The sequence below is a fragment of the Cryptosporidium parvum genome, chromosome 5 (assembly GCF_000165345.1).
Source record: "Cryptosporidium parvum Iowa II chromosome 5, whole genome shotgun sequence".
NCBI lineage: Eukaryota > Apicomplexa > Conoidasida > Eucoccidiorida > Cryptosporidiidae > Cryptosporidium > Cryptosporidium parvum.
The window spans coordinates 724,386-744,906 of NC_006984.1; the positions used below are offsets into that span (position 1 = coordinate 724,386).

The window sequence follows — 20,521 nt, forward strand, 5'->3', positions numbered from 1 at the left end:
CAATTATTCTAAATAAATTGGCAGCTGCTATGCATGCACACATTTCTAATTCAATATATACAAGCGCATGCAAATTCAGACTTACATATTAGGTAATTACAATTGACATTTCTATAAGAAAAGATTGTATTATGAGGAAAAAAAGACTTACAATACTATGATTTCACTGCTTTATCTGACAATTTAAAAAAAATTCGAAACACAATCTATATTATCACACATTATAATTCACCTTGTAACAATAATTAATACATTCTTTCCTATTCCCTTTTTAATTTCCCTTTCATAAATAATCTTACGTGTCCGCATGCGATATTAAAGAGGCGGGTACGGTTTATGACATTGCATGCATCCACAAACATGCAAAATAATTAGAGAAAAAAAATTGGTGGGTTGAGTAAAAAAAAAGGGAAAATTTTGATAATAACAAAAACAAGTAAATATTTTCTACAATCCCAAAGAGTTATCTATCGTTTTTTTTCGCACAGAATATGTAATATTAAATGAAATGTCAATCTATTAAGATTTTGGAGTTGAATTTCAGGATTAGTATTCTCTCCACAAATCTTGAAGTAGGAGTTTTCCCATAATACAATTTGAGAATACCTGATTTCCTTTCAAGATATTAATGGAATCTTCGATATGAATACGCCTTATGGTATATAAGTAAACTGGCATCAGATTTTCTCGTTAATGAAATCTCTATTTGAATTCTATATATCAACAGAATAGACCAATTGAATCAACAAAACTGTCAATATTTTGGCTAAATAATTTATCTCCAACAGTCTCGCAAGGAAAATCTTGAACAAGATTTGAAGGAGCTAGTATATAAGCTGAAAATGGAGACATATTGAGAAAAACTGTTTGCTTGAGAGATTTTGTATTGACAAATCTATATGGAGATTCGTGTTGGAAATTGTTTGGAAATTTATTATTAACAATAGAATTAATATTTGAAGGCTCTGAGTTAGGGCTAAAAATCTTGAATCCTTGCTCAGATTTGATAGAAGTGGAACAAAAGCTGCCCGTGATATGATATTTTTTGTCTCCTCCAAATCTCTCATCTTGTGTGTCAATTATTAGACTCTGGGGAAGTTCACTTGAAATCCCAAATCCATAATCGTTGTAATACTTTTCGCTGAAATTGAAAACAAAAACACAATTATTTCTCTCAATTACCATAACTTTATCCAATTCGTGGCACAATACTACATTAATATTAGATGATGAATTATACAAACTATCAGTTGTTAAGATCTTTAATGAATCTTTTGAATGCTTACCAAGGCTTTTTGCTCTAGAATAGATGTTTTGAATAGACTTTGAGCCTTCTTTTCCATTGCTTTGGGGGGTTGAGTCCAAATAAATGACAGATTCATTATCTACTGGGCTTGTATTATCCCCTGAGCTCTCTTCCAATTTTTTAATAATTGCTTCTTTCTTCGCTAAAACCCTCTTAGAAAATGTTGAAGCTGGGGAAATCTCTGAAGGTATTAATGAAGTAGAGGTTCCTTTAGTTAAAGGTGAAATTGATTTGGAGTAACAAGCTGAAGTAAGCCCATTCTTACCTAACTCTCCCTCACTACCACATGTTAACGGTGAAAGATAATTATAATTGACTCCATAATCCTGAATGTTATTCTTGGCTATCCAGCTTAAAAATTTCTCAAGACGAATCAATAGAGTATTAAAGAATTCTAAATGCTTGAATTTCAAGTTCTTGTTATCTGCCAAATCCCATTTACAACACATTTTGCTATTATCCATGTTATTATTTGGTCTAGGAAGATCAAAAGAATCAGGATTTCCAAATTCGGAGCCCATACTTTGAAAGACACCATTTTTTGCGAAAGCCATGGTTGTTAATATAAGTAGCTTTAACTGTTTAAGAGCAAAAACCGACTTGTCAAAACCGTCAAATACCATCATATGATGATGAAGAGCATTTTCTCCAAAGGCTTGAAGAATGATGGGTGAATTTGGCTTAAGTATTAAGCTTGGAGTAACATCCAAAACATTGCACTGTTCAAAATACAAGAAACTAGTTGCTCGTGCAATTGAGTCCCATGAAAATGAATAAGCTGCTTTTACTCTACCTCTGGACCCCATCCATCTAGAATGATCAAAGTTTTTCAATATCTCACAGCAACCCCAAGCAATGCTATCCTTACATGGCTCAACCAAGTACCCATCTACGTTCGGAGTTAAGAAATCCCTTGGGCCGCCACTAGTAGTAGCAACAACAGGCTTTCCAGCTGTCCATCCTTCCAATACAACAATTCCAAATGGTTCATTTCTTGATGGTACTACTACTGCGTCACAAGCCTTGTAAAGTCTGATTACATCATCTCCTGATTTCTTTCCAACAAATCTGATGGAATTGTAAATACCTAACTGATGAGATCTACGCACAATCTCATCTTTTTGGTGTCCATCTCCAACTATGATAAATTTCGTATCATTACGATATTTCAAAATGCCAGGTACTGCTTCAATAAGTAAGTCAACTCCTTTTTGGAGAGCCATTCTTGCAACGCAAAGAAATGTTGGTTCCAAAGGTCCTATGCCGTATTGCCTTTTAACTTCGCCAGCATCATCCATTGCTACACTATCAAAGGTCTTGCAATTAATTCCATTAAAAATTACTTTAATTTTGTTTCTATTTATTCCAAATAGTCTACATACTTCCTCTGCAAACACTCCACTTACACAAATTAGTCGGTCTGCAGTATGGGAGCCTTCTCTCTCTATATCAGAAATTCTACCGCTCTGTCCTCCATATGACTGATTTCCACATCTGCCGTATTCAGTAGAATGCAATGTTAGGATAGTAGTCCTATTATTATTTCCAATTCTTCTTAAACTTGTTAATACAGGAGCAGCTAACCAATCATGGCAATGACAAATATTGAATCGATACCCATTCTTTACATTATTAAGCATTGGATGATCAGGTACCTTTGTTAGCCCATCTTCCCATCTCTGCATATAATATACAAACGAATTACACATATTTATAATTTCAGTAACAAAATCAGAATTCAACTGGAAAGGGCATTCATGGTATAATACTCCATCGTGAACTTTGATTATATATGCTGATGTAGTTGCCCTTGTGAATAGATGAACCTCGTGGCCAAGTCTTACAAGGCTTGCAGACAACTGTGAAACATGAGGTGAAACCCCACCAACTGAGTGAGTATAAAGACTTTCCCAACTGAACATTGCAATTCTGAGAGGATTCTGTGTCACCGTCTTCATCTCCAGAGATTCTATCCCATATAAGTTTCTGGAAACAAACTCAACTGTATGCAAATCAGATTCTCCCATATCCGAGTAACTATTATTATTGCCATTATCATTATCTCCTCTACTGGATATGTTTTGCTTCTCTCTGTTTTTGTATAAAATCCGAATCTTCTTATTGGAATTCCTCATTTTATCCTCATGGGGAAGCAACTCGTCAATTATATCTTTTTTAATATTTAAACTGGATGGGCTTTTAAGGATGATGTCTTGCAAGGAGCTACAAATTGAAGTATTCCAAATATAGTCAAAGCCCATACCTCCATATTCCAAAGGTACTGCAAGCTCTGAACAAGCCTTGTCTTTGTTTTCTCTTAAGAGAAGCTCATTTGCTATTGTAATAGCAAATGGCTTAATTGTGTGGATTGTATCATTAATCAAAGCCAACACTGAGGAGATATAGGAGTATTTTTCTTGTTCTTCTGATAGATCTGGAACAGTGAATCTGAAGCCATCAATACCAAGATGAGTCAATAAATAGTGGAGAGAAGAGAATATTTGAGCTAACATTGGAATGTAACCCAGATTGAGGCGACTGTAACTTTTATTGTAAGCAAATAGAGGTGAAATTACATCTGGAGTATGTTTGAAAAAGCTTGGATTGAATGTATTCAAATTAGTAAGCATAAATGACTCATACAGATCAACAACAGAGTCATCCAAAAATAACTCATCAATTCTAACTATATTAGTACCAGAATTACCATTTCCAAATATAAATGATCCCTCTCTGCTCATATTTCCGTTGCTTGCTTCGCTTCCTGAGCACATATTTATCTCATCAATGTCTATAATGTCTTGTAGATTGCTCAAATTGTTGTTAACCTCCCTATCACATGGCTGAAGCATTGAGTTAGAATTAGTAATATCTGCAAATGTTAAGTTAAAGTCGACTATCACGGCAATTCCTCTTGAATGGCAGTCATCCATTAAGTCCTTAAACTCTTCCAAGGTACCGTATTTGCTATAAGGAGTGAAATAATTGAATGGATACTGACTGTTGCTAAATGACTGATAATGCTCTAGTAAACCAGTCAACAGTAAACAATTATATCCTCCTCGAGATATCCTTGGTAGAACCTTTTCTTTAAAGCTTGCAAAAGTTCCAAATTCTCCCTTGGAAGAAAATGCAATATTTGCTTCATATATATACAAAGGTGATTGCCTAAAATTTGTCACAAGTCCTTTGACAATACTTGTAACTGGTATCTGATATTCCTTTCCATTTGAATCAAAGATATTATCTTTATTTTGCTTTAAATTTCCACCTAACCTTGGCTTTAAAACACATCTTGGAAGAGGGTACTTGAGATCTCTATTTCTCAGGCCATCGTGCTCTTTTTGGCTTTCCAAGTAAAAATTACAATTCATTAAAGCATTCTCAGTACTATCTTTGATTCCTGAAGTAGTCAAAGATCTTGAATAAGAAAGTAATCTGTAAGTCTCCAGTTCTTGAGAAGAAACTGCTCCCATACTATTGTTGACTTCTGCCATATGACCTTCTGTGAATCCATCAGCCTTAGAAGTAACAATCCTAATTTTGAATGAAATAGAATTAGCTTTGGGACTACAACTTAAAAAACTTTCTAGCTTATTTTCATCCAAAATTATTGAATACACCCTACTCTTCATAAAATGTGGAATTGAAGGGTAATTTTCATATATCTCTTGGTTCATTGAACAAATATTTTCTGTTTCAAGTTGCATTGGGTGAGAAGTCTTATTCCAATCATTAAAATCGCCAACTAAGTAAATATTCATGGTTCTTAAGCCTCCCTTAATACTTCTTCTTCTTCTATTAAGTCCATAGCAAAATACCTGGTCTGTAAGTTCATCCCCTATAAACTCCCTAATTAACCAAGCCCTATTGCCATTTCCCAATTCTGACTTCCTTTTCAGCTCTACTACGCCCATACTCTTGTAAACTTCACAAAATTTTGTGAACCCTTCCCTACACCAAATCCTCTCATTCTCCATAGTTTTCTCATCCTTATCGGTATTTGTTTGTGCATGCGCATGTAATAAAGCAAAGCATTGCATGCAATTCCTATCAGAACATGTGGCGCCGCCCCACACTGACTTTGCCAACTTGGCCTTGAGCGTGTGCGTGTCGAACATCATTTCTCTGCACTCATAAAACTCTTCTTCCTTGACAGATTCCTGAATGACAGGTATTTCTTGGTTGTCTGTCAACTTTTCATTCTGGTTATTGTTACTATTAATTGTTGAGTTCGAGTACAATAAATTTTTCTTTCTAATATTCGATATTGCAACAGAGTCAGAAGCGCCAACTACCGCAGACTCCCAAAATCTTAAATTTGACCATTCTGAAACCAAAAGAGGATCTTCTTCAAATCCAATCACTTCTTCATCCTCAAATATCTCGATATCATCGATCACTTCCAATTCTTTATTCTCATCTAGTCCCTCAAGAGTTGAACCTTTCTTTGATAGAGTTAAGTTCTCCGTGCTTGAATTAATAGAGGTTGTTACTGAGTCCAGGTCCGTGGATGAAAACCCATTTGCTGAGTCAACCAATTTGCAAGAGTCTGTTGAATAGTAATTCAATGTTGTAGCTATCGTTGATTTGCCATCCAAGTTTTCCCCTCCCATCATATTTTCTTTAATCTCTAGGTCTCTCTCAGAGTCTTCTGTTCTGAAAATGTTTAAATCCTCAAAATTCTCTAGTGAATTATAAATCAACTTCTGTGTCATAAACTCTGTTCTAGCTTCTCCAAGAGCCAAATCTTTTAAGGTTGAAATGTAACTGCTCCAATTATATGTACTCGTTACCATTGCATAATCTGTTGGATTCGTAAATATGTGAATCATATAAGCATCTTTCTTAGAGTTTGATAATGATAATTTCTTCAATTCATCCTCAAATCTTGCTTGTCCATCCAATCTATTCTCAATGCTAAAACTAAAAACAGTTAGGAATGATTCTTCCATCTTATTCAACCGAAAATCTTCATATAAAGTCTCAACATTATTTATAAGCTCTGAAATATTGCTAACTTCACTAAATTTCACCATAAAAGCTAAAGAAGACAAATCAAAACTTCGAATCTTCTCATTACTTTCTTTCAAAAATGTATTGCAAAATGCCAATCCCAGGTTATTTCGTGAATTCTCTATATCTCTTCTCCTCTTTAAGGTTGTCATCATCCACTTTTCATTGCTAATTTCGCTCTTATTTCCTCCATTCATATTCAAAATCGAGTTTGAGTGAGAAAAGTAATTCTGTAAAATCTCTCTCTCATTCTTGTCCACAATTACTTCAAACATCTTATTTCTAAAAACACCATCACTATAATTAAAAAATTCAAGCATACATAGATTTCTTGGATCCTTATTATCTTCCAAAACCATCCAATAACTCCCTTTTACCATTCTTGAAAATTCATTCAGTTGAAATATCAGTCCTAGCTTTTCTTTATCGTTTTCACATCTTATTAGAGTCATACTTAGTGGATAAGAGTCCAGAATGCAACATTCCCCTTCTCTATTACTACTTATCTCCTCATTTTCGTGGCATGTTAGAATATCTAGAGCCTCCTCTAGTTCCAGTCGCATTCTGTTTACATTTTTATCCAACTCAAGCTCCTCCCTATCACTCATCTTACACTCCCCTTTTTGTGAGAGTATTTATTATGTGATATGATCTTTATTCTTTGAGGTTTTAGATTCTTGGATTTAACTTATTTTTGTCTTTTTTGTTTTCAATTATCTTCTTTTAATATCCAAGTTAATTTATAAGTTTCATAAATACAAAACTTGTTTATTATAATTTCTTTTCCCCTTCTTATTTGGACTTTCACTTCAAGCTTAATTATCAATTATTTATTTATTTTAAATATTTAACCAACTCGAAAAAATGACAATAATAACTGGAAAACTGCTTTATATTTATATACAAAATGCTAATTATTGGATTCCAAATATTGCCAATAATAATGAGATAACTTTCTTGATATCTTCTTTAGTTAAAGTCTTATTTTTACTCTATATAAATTATTTTGAAAACTCAATACTTAGAACTTACTAATAATCAATTATTAATAAAATAATAAATTATAATTGTAATCAATGAATAAATACGATCCAAGAGCTGACGACTTTTACCAATTTCTTCTGAATTTGTAAATTAAGATTGAGAAAGTGATCCTAACAATTCTATTTTCTCACTTAATTATATTATATTACTATCCTTAATACTGTAGAAAAGTAATACTATGAATTAAAAAGAAACTTTGATCCTTCTTATATCGCTTATGAAATATTTACTTCAATTTATTCCGAAATCCAAATTGTTGGTGTCCTTCCAAAGCAGAAGTGGTTGTGATAGTTCCAGTTGTATATTTAATAACTGTAAATTTTACTGAATAAAGCTTTTGAAAAAAATATATATATTTAAAAAATCCAAATCCACACAAAGCAAAATGCTGATTTCTCTTCAGCTATTTAAAGCACATATATAATGAAAGCCCAGTATAGAATTATATATATAAGTATATATATATATATATATATATATAAATCTTTATATGAAAAACTTGAATTGAATTATAAAATGAATTTGAACTGAATTAGTGAGATTCCAAATCGTACCCAAAGTAACTCAAAAGCAGAAATGAGAAGAAAAAAAAATTAGAGGGAAATTATTCGCTCTAAACCTTTTTTTCTATTATTCTGCTTATATAGTCCTTGGTTATTGCCTAAATTGCACCCTTTTTCTAACAGGTCAGGTTTACTTGTTTTATATCTTTTTCTTCGTGTAAATACAATTCCTAAATCTTATAAAAATTGGAATAAGCTTAGCTTTGTCAATCTTTACTGAAGAAAAAAAATATACTGGTTACTTTTGTCTTATTTTTTCCTTCTAACCTTTTTCCACGCGAATTCGAGAGTAGAAAGATTCTGCTTGCAATCAGAAATGTGCAACTCTTTTCTTCTTTCCTATTAGTATATATATATTTTTTTGGAGCCTATTAACTAATTATTTAAAAAAAATTGTAATCTGTAATTAGATGATTTGAAATATTCGGCTTTTCAGAAATATTATCCAGGTTGAATTTCCCTTGTATCTCTAATCTAGGACTTGTCTTGATATTTTAACTTTTGAAATAAGAAAAAAAGAGGATTAGGAATTCACACCTTAAAGAATATCTGTTATATTTATTATTAATAAATATATAAAATATTTATATTTTAATGCATGTATATACACCAATATATTTTCTATATACACATATACATAAAAAAAATGTATATAGTATATTAACTATATAATAATGGTTCCAGTAAATTGAGTTGAACCAACCTTGAAAAACTTTGGCTGAATTTTCAGAAATAGATTTTGTGACATATGATGTTAATATTTAGAGTTAATGCATTAATCCCAATATATTCTTTGATTTTCTTTTATATATACAATAGAATGGATAAATTAATGTTTATTTATTGTAATATTCTTTTGCTTCTTTGACTTTTAAGCAATTAATAAGAATACTATAACTAAGTTCAATTTCTTTTATTTAATTTCCAACTGAAATTTGTGTGTGAATTTTTCGATATATATTACCTTTATGAACTGTTAACTTATTAGTTAGTTTAAAAAAAAAAATGCTGCACAATACTATAAGAACCTCGAAAACTTTAAACTCGGAAAGTAATTAAATAATTTAATTTTACTCTGACCCTCTTCCTTCAAGCTCGAGCGAAGATTTACTTAAATAATTTGATTTGCACACTTCTTGTTGCTCGAAAATAATTTTATTTTCACAATCAAATAATAAACACAGACTTTTAACACGGATTAATTAAAAAAATGAATGAATTGTCGAAACTACTCAAAATACTAAAATTTAGTATGAAAATACTCCTTCATGTAATTTTTGCTTTTTTTTCTTTTTTTACCTTTTTTTCTCACATATAATTTTTTCCCCCTTATATTAAGCCCTAACCTAATTATTAATTAAATACTACCCGCTCCCACATTCGACCGCCTATATAGTATTCATTTTTTTAGTGCAAGTGTGCATTGTAAATTTTGAGAAAGAAAAATAAATAAATATATATTTCATATATATTTACAAATTACAAAAAATACAAAATATAAAGTTGTTTACAATTAATTAAATTTACGGTAGATTCCCAAATTAATTTTAAATATTTCCCTATTCTCATTCCCTATCCTTTTCCTCACATCGAATTTCACTCTACTTGTTTCTTTTCATCACGTTTAATAACAATCTACATACTATCACCCCCCTTATACACTCAAATGCGCCCCCCCGTCGGTCCGGATATGGGGCTCTATATTATCCCATCCACCTATCTCCCCCATTTTATTCCCACCTTTCTACACTCCCCCCACCTTTTACCCCCTATACAATTTTTTGTTAAACTACCGCCTTTTTATTTTAAAAAAATTACACGCCCCCTTGCCACYMMRTTWTWAWTTWSATWAATWMGCSMWMCTWAMYWSSWAYAWRRRYMSAGYMMRWAYYSRYMSWMWYWWYMAMRTWRYYWSYSWRWWTKSCTSMWMTKTTKYWKWYYKWCYKYMMWKYCMMMWMTYMYTWYCWKTMMCTYSSWAKYYKYSRTWKTTTSYKYRTTTTTRWMYYYYYSYYYMRYYTWMTWYTTWYTMWWTTTWMSWMSYYTWTTTMAMYMYCAWYWSMSYMTTKSCYYRWMSTSCSYYWWRYYKSMWAMWRWTMMYMWTTTTWWCYYKCMKMYMAWMKRRYWWRTMTATATAATGTTAAACACTAACTAATATTACTTAGTTGTCCATACTATTTAGCTTTATATTTTGCTATACTAATTATATAAGGCTTTAATTATTAGATTAGATTGTACTATATATTTTCGCAGAAAATTTCAACTCGGCTCAAAAGCATTTTATTGGTATAATTAGCCTATTTATTTGCCAAGCCCTTCCCTAAGTTCACTTCATAAATTTTGTTGGTTTTGCTTAAACTTTAAAGGGCAAAACATTTTTTTTATTAAAAACTATCAAACTAAAGAAACTTTGACTAAATAGATAATCTCATTTGTAGAATTAAAATAATACTCCTTGCCACCTCCGTAATATACAAAAAAATTTGTAAAAAAACAATTAATTGAATTTGTTCTTATTTCGTGTATGAAATTCATTTCAAAAAAATAATACGATAACTTCCGCTCATTTAATTAAATTAATATAGTTTTTCTATTATTAAAAAAAAAATGTTCTTAAAGAAAATTTAGCGGCCTTTATGCCTGCCTTGTATTTTAGAATACTTTTCTTAATCCATTCTTGATATGATAATAACATCTGACTACGTAATCGTCGAGTCCGAGTTAGTATAGTGGTTAGTATATCCGCCTGTCACGCGGATGACCCGGGTTCAATTCCCGGACTTGGAGCTTTTTTTAAAAAATTTGTTTTGCCTAAATTTGGACCGCTCTTTTTTATTGTTAAATGGCAGCTCTATTTTCGGACTTGAACTTTGGTAATAAACATCACCTGACAAATCAACTTAATTAATTTCTAATACTGTGCTCAGGAAAACAACACGCACATAATTTAAACACTTTCGTTTAAAAAGAAGGAAAAAATCGTATCGAACTACACATTACTTAGTAACTATTTTGATTCAAACTAGCCCACCTTCTATCCATAATATTAGTTATCATTGACTAACAATTATAATAGAATTTTCTTGCTAAATTTAGAGTTTATTAGCATTGATTAGACAATTTATCATCTTTTTTTTTAGCTTTCAAATGAGAATAGAACTGAGATCTGAATAATGTAATAAGAAATTGTCTACAAGAAGTGATAACTTGTGTAATTCATATTTCTATTTAAGTTGCAATACGTATCTGTGTTCAGGAAATAAGCTGTTAAGAACAACTCCAAGAACAATATTGATTTAGAAGCACTTTCTGTGTACAATTGATGGACCAGATTCGTCATACTCTTCCTTAGTGATCCACATTTGTTGGAAAGTAGATAAAGAAGATAAGATGGAACCACCAATCCATACAGAGTATTTACGCTCAGGAGGTGCAACAACCTTGATCTTCATTGTTGATGGAGCCAAAGAAGTGAGCTCTTTTGTCATTCTTTCTCCAATACCTGGATACATTGTTGTACCTCCAGATAAAACAATATTGGCATAAAGGTCTTTACGGATATCAAGATCACATTTCATGATAGATTGGAATGTAGTTTCACCAATACCGACAGCTTCTTTACCTAAAAAACCTGGTTGGAATAAAGCCTCAGGACATCTGAATCTTTCACTACCTACAGTAATTACATGGCCATCTGGTAGTTCATATGTCTTCTCTAATTCAGAAGATTCTTGAGATTTCTTCATTTCTTCCTCGTAATCTAAAGCAATGTAGCAGAGCTTTTCCTTAATATCTCTTACGATTTCTCTCTCAGCTGTTGTTGTAAAGCTGTAACCACGGTCGTGGAGAATCTTCATCAAGAAATCAGTTAAATCACGTCCAGCTAGATCTAATCTCATAATAGCATGTGGAATAGCATAACCTTCATAGATTGGAACAGTATGTGATACACCATCACCACTATCTAAAACAATACCAGTTGTACGACCAGAGGCATACAATGATAAGACAGCCTGAATATTAACATACATTGCTGGTACATTGAATGTTTCAAACATTATTTGAGTCATTCTTTCACGATTTACCTTTGGGTTCATTGGTGCTTCAGTCAATAATACTGGGTGTTCCTCAGGAGCAACACGTAATTCATTATAGAAAGTATGATGCCAGATCTTCTCCATATCTTCCCAGTTTGTAACAATACCATGCTCAATTGGGTATTTCAAAGTCAAAATACCTCTCTTTGATTGAGCTTCATCACCAACATAACAGTCCTTTTGGTCCATACCTACCATAACACCTGGCATTTTTGGGCGACCAACGATCGATGGGAAAACACATCTTGGAGCGTCATCACCTGCAACACCTGCCTTGACCATACCAGAACCATTATCAACAACCAATGCTTGTGTTTCTTCTTCACTCATCTTTTGTTACTTGTGTAATATGCCCGAAATCTATGAAAAAAAAAAATCTATATTGTAAGTAAGCTATATATAAAATATAAAAACTGCTCTATTAAACTACTACTTTGCTTGCCGTACAATTCTTATTATCTCTTTATCCAAGTATTTAAAGATATGTATACGCACGCAGGAAAATAAAAATATACTTTGGATTTTTAATGCGCACTGTACGTATCGTAAAAAGATTCATCTCACTTTTTACATGTTGTCTATTCTAAATTTATACTTGATTTTTATTTAATCTCTAAACTTTGTCATGTAATCGTCTATTAATACGTATTGGCGCGCGTCTATGCATGGTGGGCGGCAAGGTGCATGCAATTTGACATAAATGCATTCAATGCAAGATTTATATTTAATATAAAATTTGGTCTTTTTTTTTTACTAAAATCTAACCTTTTTTTATTTACATAACTAAGATTCGTTTAAATTAATACGTTTCACGTCGTAATATTTATCAAGTAATGTATGTAGCATTGTATACATGTGATGTACGAATTTGTATAAACCTGTAAAGTTTTTTTCAATTTAAAGTAGCAAATTAATCTTTATAATAAAAAATAACAAAAAAGTGTTGCTTATTATTGGTATTATTTTAATACTAGATAATAGAATTTCTTTTCTTTTAATCTTTCATTTATGTGTGCGATGCAATACAATGAATTGGCGGAAATATGTGTAGTTTCCTTTTCACTTAATAGTCCTTATATTAATATCAAAAAACTATAAACAAATATTTAAAATGGTATAGCAAATTCATCAAATCTTCTTAGTTCTTTTATACTATAGCTTAGAATTTGTAAGTAAGTCTAATTTTTTATTTATTTTGAACTCATTCTGTATCTAATGTATATACTTATGATGCTAAATGACTTATTTGGTCATTTTTATAGCCCTAACGCTTTCTATTATTACTGTTTATAACCAACTCATTCTGAAGCCCACTATACCTTCCACTTTAAATCTGGTATTAACTATTGATACTATCCAAACCGAACACGCCGAATAAGGTGCACCTCCTCTCATAATCAAACCAATGTAAAAAACCAAGTATATACAGAAATAAATGAATTTTCAAACCCTAGTGCGCGTACATATTCATAGCAAATACCAATTCTCAACCTAATAAAAACAAGTTCTAATTACTCAACACTACTTATGATACAAATATTTATCTGAATATATAAATATAAATGCACTGATACATATATGAATATACCTGATTCTACATCTCTTCTCATTACCTGTCAATTTCTTTCTTCTCCACCCTCTTCTCCCTATTAATACTAGAATAAATAAATTTTGCACTTTCCCGCCAAAACCCTCAGTAACTGTGGGGCGCATGTATACGTCTCTTAGAAATAAAAGGAAGAATAAATAGTAAAATAGTAAAGGAGAGTAAGGTGTGGATATTAAGTGGATTTCTCTACAATTTCAACTTTGTGAAAAAAAAGGACAATCACAGTCCGCGGTTCTACACGAATTAGGAAAATTAAGCACAAATAGTATAAAAATGGCCCCAAAAATGTCTTCAAAGAACAATAAAGGTGCAGCTCCAAAGAAGATCCACAAGAAGAAGAAGGAGAGTTACTCTACATATATCTACAAGGTATTGAAGCAAGTTCATCCAGAAACTGGAATCAGTAAAAAGTCTATGATGATTATGAACAGTTATATCTCTGACACCTTCGAGAAAATCGCTCAGCAAGCTGCTCAGCTTTGCCAAACTACCAAGAAGGATACTATCGCATCCAGAGAAATCCAAACTGCAGTCAGACTTGTTTTACCAGGTGAACTCGCAAAGCATGCAGTTTCTGAGGGTACTAAGGCTGTTACCAAGTTCACTGGAGGACAAAAGTAAGTCAATGAATCTTTTGATTCATTTTATTTCCATTTTCTCCATTCAAGAATCGGGGATCTGGAGAATCTAGCAGATCTCCTTATCTTAAATGGATCTTCTTTCGGAAACTAATGGGGATATCTTTGGTGTACATGAATTGGATTAGGTTTCTTAACAATTACTTAAGAAATTTATCCTATCAGTGCTGTTATACTAGAAAGTGATTCCAAGGGCTTATATTTCAAAATTCTAATTCAAGTAATAATAGGATTTAAGTATCATCAAATATGAATCCAATCAAAGGCTACTTATACCAGGCGTCACTAGACRCCACATTTTCTGTCACTTTATCAACTAAAATAGAATAATTAATGAATATGTATACTATATTTATATTGTTTCTTTTTCACTCTCCTGTCATAAATCTAGCCAGTGAATCTTCTGTTGATGTTGTAACCTAGAGGTGGTAATAGTTTGTTAAAGAAAAATTTAAGGTAGGTGGAATTTTGCTACTGGATGTTACTCCTTTTGAACTTACCATTCTTTCTATTGCTTTTAGCTCTTTCAATATTTGTACAATACTAATCCTTTTTGGATAGGAATTCTCCCAACTAACTTTATTTACTTGTAATTCTATATTTGTATTATTTTGAACATTAAGTGTGGAAGAGGAGGTTGGATGGAAAGATGAAGATGAAGATGAAGATAAAGATTGGGAAGATGAAGATGATGAAAGAAKAKRAASAASAATGAWTSTGGAAWTYGWMKASAAGMTGTCATYRAKCSTWKKYTWGCWMTAGTCCAATAATCTCCTTAAAATGAAGAATATGTGATAATTTTGAAAACCCACAACATCTTGAAACAAGACCTTGGATGAGAGATATATTGCTAAACAAAAGTGAGTCTTTAACAGGATTAAGATCTAATGTGGCGCCAGAATAACCAACATAAGCTTGAACTTGGAGATTCCCAAGCCCACCAAAAGGAGGTTGCCCATTAATCATTTCCCAAAGAATTGCTCCTATAGAATAAGAATCGATTGATTGACAGCGTTCAAACTTATTCTCTAGATATAGTCTTGCCGGCTCTAGTAGAGGAGAATTAGTTTTAAGAACTTCTGGAGGTAAATAGTTCAGGATTCTATCATCTGAAAGTCTAGGGGAGCTGGAAACCTGGTTTAAAAATGAAAATTCATTTTCAATAGAAGAACAATTCAGATTTGGAAAATCCAAACTTGAATTAGAGTCAGTGTTAGTTGTAACTTTCTTATTTCCCAGTATATCCAAGTAAATACTATCGTTTGGATAAAAAGAAGCTTCCAGTAAACAATGTCCAAAGTCTGCAAGCTTAACTGATAAATCTTCCTCAATTAATATATTAGTAGGTTTTAAATTTAGATGAAATATACCTCTTTGTTTTAAATACAAACATCCTGTAGCTATTCCTTTAGCAATTTTGATAGCACTTTGAGTATGAATTCCAAAAGATAAATTATATTCTGGAATTTCTGGCCAAAATGATGGATTTTGACTTCTGGAATTTGGACTTAGAATTAGATTTAAACTGGACATGCTTAAATCCGAGATATTATTTAGCTCTGATCCAGTATTCATTTCAAAATCGGTTTCAAAATTTGGATTAAAATTTAAATTTGGTATATAATAAGTGAATTCAGGATTCATCTTAATCTCATCATGACTAACTTTTTCTGAATTGTTATTAATTGTATCTTTTAAATTATAATAATATGGTGGGAAATTCATTTTTATGGATTTTGAATCAGAATCTTTCCATACACAATTATACATGCAAATACAAGATCCTTTATATAGGAGCTTTTGAAGAGAACCATTATGTACATATTCAGTTATAACACAATGTATATCTGAAGAATAATGACAAAATCCCAAAGTTAAAATTAAACAAGGATGTCTTAAAGACCAAATAAGCTTGCATGTATTTTCCCAAAGCTTTAATTGTAATATCTTCCCTCTAAAGACTTTAATAACAACATCCTTTCCAAGCCATTTCCCAAGATAACAGCAGGAACTACTGGAAAAAACTGTAAACAGTGTGAATTACTATTATTCAAAATCTATATATAATATTTAAATTGAAAGAACTTACCTCCCTTACTACATTTGCATGGAAAATCTGTCCTTTCTAACTTTTGGACGAAGATCAACTGTTCAAAAGGGATATTAATCCCAGAATAACTATATAGATTTAAAGGTCTTGATATGAATAAAGGCGGAAGAAAACTTTTTTTGGTGATTTCAGATTCAGTTGGATATTTAATAAATTGTCTAGGTAAGAACAATGGTCCAAAAACTAATCTAAATTGTTTAATACAATTGCTTAGCTTAATTCTATGACCAACTTTATTAACTCCAAGTGCTCTAGCAATACCATTAGCTGATAAAAGATTGGAAGAAAGTAGCAAATCATCTAATGTTAATTTCTTATGAATGAGCTCAAAATAATCATCCAATTCCCAATTTTTTAATAAATCCTTCAATAAATTATCAAATTTTTCTTGATCATGTAATTGATTGTTTTTGAAATACTCTAATTCTGGGTTTATATCGTAATACTTTTCTATTCTTGAATTCCCTAATATCTTTCTCTTTTCATTAAACTTCCTGTCAATATTTATAATAGTTTTTGTTTTAAACAAGTTTTCATCTATTTTTGGTATTTCATACCTTCCTAAGAAATACCCCCTACTAAACTCCCCAGCTTTATACTCAGATTCATACATACTTCCATCTAATGCTACCATTATCCCTTTTCCTTTACGTCCTACTTTTGATACCTTTCCAACAAATTTGCTTTGATCTTTTTCCCTAAAATAAACTATTCCAACTTCTTCTAATATATTATAGTAGCTTTGATGGTCTTTAAGTTCAAATTTTTTTTCTTTTGAGTTTAACTCAGTCTCTATACATATATCCCCATTGGAATATATTAACAACATTTTTTTGCTTACCTTTTCTATCCATCCGATAAATAGAAGTGTTTCAAAAGAGTTAATCTACATAACACACAGCATAAATGCACAAAAACTTTCCGTATCGGTACTTCATCATTTACTAATTATTCTCTTTTATTTTCTCTCTTGACATTAATTTAATTTGTGCAAATCTTTAGTCACTCAAAATAGTTCCCGCCATGTGGCGCCATGTGGGATTTTTTTATTTCATTTTGCATGCAATGGGCCACTAGTATATTTCAAAGAACAAGGAGTCGAAAACAAGAGAATAAAGACAAGATAGTTAAACTGTATAAAAGAACAGAATAGAGTAAAAAACATGATAAGTTATTTATTGTATTTGAGAGAAAAGGAACGATAGTATAGCAAAAAGGGGGGTACCTCTAGTAAAGTTGTTATGAATATCGTAATTAACACAATATACTAAAATGTTGTTATATCTTTGTTGAGAATAAATCACTAACATGAAAAAATAAAATTAGAAAAACTTATAAAGAAAAGAAAAACAAATTTTTTTATTCTGTTAAACGGGCTTGTGACAACTACATTGCTTTAATTTGTTTATGTATCAAATCATGAAATTTGTGTTTTTTTGATAATAGTTAATTAGTGATAAAATAATTTATATATCCTTTCTTGAATAAATGAATAATATATTAGTTTATTGAAATTTCTACTAACCACACATTTCCCGCCAAAACAATGCATTATAAATAAATACTAAGATAATAAGTTAAAGATTAATAAATTAACATTATGAACAAATGTAGTGAGGTACCAAAAAAATATAAATTTTTTCAAATTATAATTTCTTATGGTTGAGTATTAAAGTGTTTTTAACATTGGATTTATAGGATTTAACAATTATTAATTTTTTTAATTTCTTAATACGAAATTTAAACAATTATAATAATTATATTTCAAGTTTAATCTCTTTTTGAAGACTAAATTTCAATTAGTAAATATAATAGACTTAATTTTGAATAATAGTACTAAGCCAAGTTTATAATCTGATTTGAACTTCGAAATTAATGTATTTTAAATCATAAAAATTTCAAGGTTTAGTTCAACAAATATATAAATATATATATATTTATTTATATGTTAAATATATAAATTTATTAATTCAATTAAGAAAATCCAGGAATCCGATAAAATTTGAGGACAAAAAAAAAGAGATAAGTGAATATTATTGGAACTAACATGGGGAACATTACTTCAAACGTTTTTTATCAACATGATGATTTTATTTACTCCTGTCCAATAGAAGGAACAGGAGATTCAAATTCAACTGAAATAAGACGCTGTAAAGAAACGATTAACTCTGAACTCACTTCAAATTTTCATGAAAAGTTGGAAAATTGCTGGGGAATCCTTCTTCACGGAAAAGAAGCTAGCAATAATGGTGACTATATGGGTGTTAGGGTGCCATTAAAAAATGGAGAATTGAGTGACTATAAGTTTGTAAAATATTCGTACGTAATAAGAAAAGCAAAAGAAGTGGGAAGTGGCTTACTTCATATTGGAGCAGTCCAGGAAAGAAGTTTTGAAGATTGTAATATAAAATTGAAATGTGTTGCGTTATTTGCGAAGAACTCTCTTAACTGGTCAATTACTGAGCAGGCTTGTAATGCATATGGAATTTCAACAATTCCTCTTTATGATGTGCTTGGAAATAGTGGATTGACTTATATTTTGAATTCAACATTACCAAAGACAGTTTTCTGCTCGGTTAGTTGTTGTAAGAAGCTAATTCCATTACTTGAATCAATGAAGAGTGTTAAGTTTTTAATTATGTTGGATAATGAGTCAAAGTTAATACAAGAAAGTGCTACTGATTATATAAAAGAAAATGTTACAATTATGGATTTTGATGATCTTATAAAAATCGGCAAGAGTAACTTGAGAGAGGTTTCACCTGGTAATTTGGAATCAATCCACTCAATCCATTACACATCAGGCACAACTGGTAATCCAAAAGGAGCAGTTTTAACTAATAGAGCTTGGGTTTCTTGTACTGCTGCTTTTGTATATGGACAATTGGGGCGTGAAGGTACAAAACTTGGCTCTAATGATAGACATATTAGTTATCTTCCTCTTGCACATATTTTTGAAAGAATTGTTCATATGGTTATAACTTATTTGGGTGGTAAGATAGGTTTTTATAGTGGTGATGTCCAGAAAATTGTTGATGATATCCAACTATTTAAACCAACGATTTTTATTACAGTTCCTAGAGTTTTGAATAGAATCCACGATGAAGTTATGATGAGTATTGAAGAAAAGCCAAAACCATTACAGATGCTTTTCCACTTTGCTCTTAAACAGAAAGAAAGAAGTAATTCTCCTTTCCATTTTATTTGGGATTCAATTATCTTCAATAAGACCAAGAAAATCCTTGGAGGTAATGTTAAAGCAATTTTGAGTGGAGCTGCTCCATTAGATGAGACAGTTTTGACCAGAATAAGGTGTTTTTCTTGTTCTTATTGTTTTGAAGGATATGGTATGACCGAACTTCTCGCTGCTTGTATGTCTGAAATCAACGATAACTCCAAAAATATTATTGGTGGCCCCCCTGGATGTTATGAATTTAAACTTGTTTCAATCCCTGAGATGGATTACAGTGTGAAAAATGATCCTCCTACTGGAGAATTACTTATGAGAGGTCCCTCTTCCTTCAGTGGGTATTTTAGAAATGAAGAAGAAACCAAGGCTGTAAAGTGTGAGAAGGAAGGTTGGATAAGGACTGGGGATATTTGTCAGCTTCTCCCTAATGGCTCTATTAGAATAGTCGATAGAAGAAAGAATATATTCAAGCTTTCTCAAGGAGAGTATGTAGCTCCTGAAAAACTTGAGAACATATTTGTGATTTGTTGTGAACTAATATCCCAGGCACTTGTTATTGGCAGATCAACTGAAAGTTTCTTGGTTGCAATTTTTGTTCTTGATGAAGAATTTACCATGAAATATGTAAGAACCAATCAATTAGGAGATGATTTGAAATTCAAAGACGCTGTTACCCACCCTAAAATTATTGAGAAAATCAAATTAGACATTGAAAAGGCTGAATTGCAACACAAAATTCTCGGTTATGAAAAAATTAGAGCATTCAAATGTATATCTACACCATTTTCTGTCGAAAACGAACTTCTTACCCCAACTTTCAAAGTTGTTAGGCACAAAGCCATCAAGTTCTATGAGGAATCAATTAATGAAATGTACAAGGATGGCTACTCAAAACCTAAGAATGAATGAACTCTAATGAACTTTAATTGTTTCTGCTCAAAAATTTACTCA

At 31.3% G+C, this 20,521-nt stretch overlaps 6 protein-coding genes and 1 non-coding gene across 7 annotated transcripts; 3 read left to right on the forward strand and 4 right to left on the reverse strand.

Moving 5' to 3' along the window:
• Positions 1-720: 720 nt before the first annotated feature.
• On the reverse strand, positions 721-6,930 carry cgd5_3140 (LPS glycosyltransferase of possible cyanobacterial origin; the record flags this gene model as incomplete). The annotated part of the gene is made up of 1 exon (XM_626244.1): positions 721-6,930. The coding sequence occupies one exon, from the start codon at positions 6,928-6,930 to the stop codon at positions 721-723; it is 6,210 nt and encodes a 2,069-aa protein (XP_626244.1).
• A 3,711-nt stretch (positions 6,931-10,641) lies between these two features.
• On the forward strand, positions 10,642-10,713 carry cgd5_3145 (the record flags this gene model as incomplete). Its single annotated transcript has 1 exon — positions 10,642-10,713. It is a non-coding gene; the product is annotated as a tRNA-Asp (tRNA).
• A 509-nt stretch (positions 10,714-11,222) lies between these two features.
• On the reverse strand, positions 11,223-12,353 carry cgd5_3160 (actin; the record flags this gene model as incomplete). The annotated part of the gene is made up of 1 exon (XM_001388245.1): positions 11,223-12,353. The coding sequence occupies one exon, from the start codon at positions 12,351-12,353 to the stop codon at positions 11,223-11,225; it is 1,131 nt and encodes a 376-aa protein (XP_001388282.1).
• A 1,441-nt stretch (positions 12,354-13,794) lies between these two features.
• cgd5_3170 (histone H2B) lies at positions 13,795-14,253 on the forward strand (the record flags this gene model as incomplete). Its single annotated transcript, XM_626245.1, has 1 exon — positions 13,795-14,253. A coding segment is annotated over one exon (459 nt), but the record flags the coding sequence as incomplete, so codon positions are not given.
• A 755-nt stretch (positions 14,254-15,008) lies between these two features.
• Positions 15,009-16,040, reverse strand: cgd5_3180 (Ser/Thr protein kinase; the record flags this gene model as incomplete). Its single annotated transcript, XM_626246.1, has 1 exon — positions 15,009-16,040. The coding sequence occupies one exon, from the start codon at positions 16,038-16,040 to the stop codon at positions 15,009-15,011; it is 1,032 nt and encodes a 343-aa protein (XP_626246.1).
• Positions 16,041-16,327: 287 nt separating this feature from the next.
• cgd5_3190 (hypothetical protein) lies at positions 16,328-17,209 on the reverse strand (the record flags this gene model as incomplete). Its single annotated transcript, XM_626247.1, has 1 exon — positions 16,328-17,209. The coding sequence occupies one exon, from the start codon at positions 17,207-17,209 to the stop codon at positions 16,328-16,330; it is 882 nt and encodes a 293-aa protein (XP_626247.1).
• A 1,218-nt stretch (positions 17,210-18,427) lies between these two features.
• On the forward strand, positions 18,428-20,479 carry cgd5_3200 (putative acyl-CoA synthetase; the record flags this gene model as incomplete). Its single annotated transcript, XM_626248.1, has 1 exon — positions 18,428-20,479. The coding sequence occupies one exon, from the start codon at positions 18,428-18,430 to the stop codon at positions 20,477-20,479; it is 2,052 nt and encodes a 683-aa protein (XP_626248.1).
• Between the last annotated feature and the right edge of the window lie 42 nt (positions 20,480-20,521).